The 2,307-nt window shown below is 33.0% G+C and overlaps 1 protein-coding gene across 3 annotated transcripts in view; it reads left to right on the top strand.

The window, feature by feature from the left end:
- Nucleotides 1–827: 827 nt before the first annotated feature.
- Nucleotides 828–2,307, top strand: part of LOC107023884 (uncharacterized RNA-binding protein C1827.05c-like) — a 4,440-nt gene continuing 2,960 nt past the window's right edge. The window contains exons 1-4 of one of the 3 annotated variants that reach the window (XM_015224720.2): nt 828–937; nt 1,055–1,161; nt 1,619–1,733; nt 1,823–1,878. In XM_015224720.2, coding sequence (XP_015080206.1) covers nt 1,057–1,161; nt 1,619–1,733; nt 1,823–1,878 — 276 coding nt within the window. In that variant the 5' untranslated portion in view covers nt 828–937; nt 1,055–1,056. Of the gene's footprint in view, nt 980–1,054; nt 1,162–1,618; nt 1,734–1,822; nt 1,879–2,307 lie in introns of all 3 variants that reach the window. The other 2 variants (XM_015224719.2, XM_027918076.1) reach the window with 2 other exon arrangements.

The following is a 2,307-nucleotide window of genomic DNA, read 5'->3' on the forward strand; positions in this document are numbered from 1 at the left end:
TATATATATATATATATATATATATATATATTGATAACACATGCCTACAAAATATGCAAAAATAATATAATAAATAAATGAAGAGGTGTGAGAGATATTGAGTATGAAGAGAACGTAAAAATATATCGAAAAAGTATTAGAAAGAAATGTCAAATATATATTAGATACAAAAATATGAAGGTCAACAATTAGAGTAGACGATTAGTAGATAGTCGAGTATTGTTTAATTTAATTGTCAGTATTTTTGCTCACATATTGTTATTGTATAGTATTCTTCTACTGAATATTATATAAATGTTGCTTAATTTTCTTTGCTTGTTTAATTTAATTGTCAGTATTTTTGCTCACATATTGTTACTGTATATTATTCTTCTACTGAATATTATATAAATGTTGCTTAATTTTCTTTGCTTCAAACTTCAGTTAGCGTATTATTTATTGTTGCTATTATTTCCTTTTCTTTGTAAGCGTAACTCCTTCCTAGTGTATTTTTTTATATACTTGACTTTCTGTATATTCTATAGACATAAAATTGCACAACGTTACATGCAATATACTGTTGATTTATTGTAATAATATTATCTGCTAATTACTATAAGTAAATTTTTTGTCCAAATAAAGTGTTAGGAGAATTATTTTTCTTAGCAGTAACTTCTGGTTAAATTTTATTACGTTTTGACTTCGATTTTTGACACAGTACTCAATCATGTACCCTATCGTATTTTTTCTCGTGTACCAAATAACCCCTTAAAGAGAATCAATTCACAATTATGACCCTGCAAAACCATGGGTGGGTGATTCGACCCGAAAATAGAAAACGAGAGGATCCGAACACAGGGTTTAGGGTTTAAGTTATCGCGCATCTACAAACAACTTTTTTCTCTCTCGCGCTTGGCAGCTCCGGCGAATTCATCTGCTTATCTGTCACCGTTCTCCGGTGAGGTTTACTAAGGCTTATAGCTCAAGTAATTTTCTTCAGGTTTCAATTTTCTTTACTGTGTCTCTGTTTTTATTTGTGCAAAGTGCTTGACGTTTAGTATGATTATGTAAACAGAGATGGGTGTTAAAGCAAGGAAGAAAGCAATAACGAAGAAACTGAAAAAGGGAGCAAGCGATTTTTCTGCTTCTTCAGCTTCTAAAGATGAAGCCCGTGAGTTTCTGGTACGTTATTTGTTCGTGCGGCTCCAGCGTATGAGCAGTCCATTCAGTTTCTTCGAACTATATAGATGTATATAATGAAAACTGAAATAAAGCACCTCAAATTATGCATATATAGTTAGTGGTGAGCTCACTCTATAGATTACTGTTTCTTTACGTCGATAAGAAACAATTGTCTCCTTTATGGGATTTCGTGTTAATATATGCTTTAGATTTTATAATTTTTGTGTTATACGTACTCCTTAATTCTGCAACTTGTTTGGTATATGCGTATAAACTTTGGTTGTCTGGTCTGTGATGGGGTGGGCAATGGTATTGAAGAGTTTAGCTAACTTAGAGTTTATATTTGGTCTGTGATACTTTGAGTGGGCAATGGTCTTCGTTAGAATCATTACTGTAAAATTCTCCATGGCAATTGGTGTGCTGTGTATGACTTGTTTTTTGTCCTTCAAATAAAAAGCCATTAGAAGGTGGGCCAGCGCAGAAGCTTCCAAAGACTGAGGTGAGGGAAAATAAAGCAACAGTGTTATATATCGGGAGAATCCCGCATGGATTTTATGAGAATGAAATGGAAGGTTTGCATTTCTCTCTTTGAATTTGTCTGAGAATGGCCTATTTAGATACTTGATATTTTCTTCTTATGTATTATAAATGTGGTCTTCAGGTTTTTTTAAGCAATTCGGTACAATCAAGAGGCTTAGAATTGCAAGGAATAAAAAGGTTAATTTTCCAGGCATATTATTATTGGTCAATTATTCATCTGTTTGGTTAGAGATTTCTTTCATGTCTACTCTTAAACTCTCTTATTTGATGTTTTATGGTTATATTATTGTTATGCATTTGACATTCTTCATTCTCCCTCAAATAGCATTGTGCCACTAATTTTGTAAACTATTGGTCAATTATGGTTTACTTGAGTACATCTTAACCAGTTGAGGTGTAACTCACCTTGCTTGCATGGTGGCAGACTCCTCCATTTTTCTTTTGTTAGTCTCCTAATGATTTTTGTAATTTTGAAGAACCGAAGCAATCTGCAAACCAGAATGCTTTTTACTAGAAAAAAAGTTCAGTGAACTAGATGTTTCTTTAACCCTGACAGAACAACTCTTAACACTTCAAACCCCCCGCCCCCCCACCCTCCCCTAAGTA

The sequence above is a fragment of the Solanum pennellii genome, chromosome 6 (assembly GCF_001406875.1).
Source record: "Solanum pennellii chromosome 6, SPENNV200".
NCBI classification, from domain to species: domain Eukaryota; kingdom Viridiplantae; phylum Streptophyta; class Magnoliopsida; order Solanales; family Solanaceae; genus Solanum; species Solanum pennellii.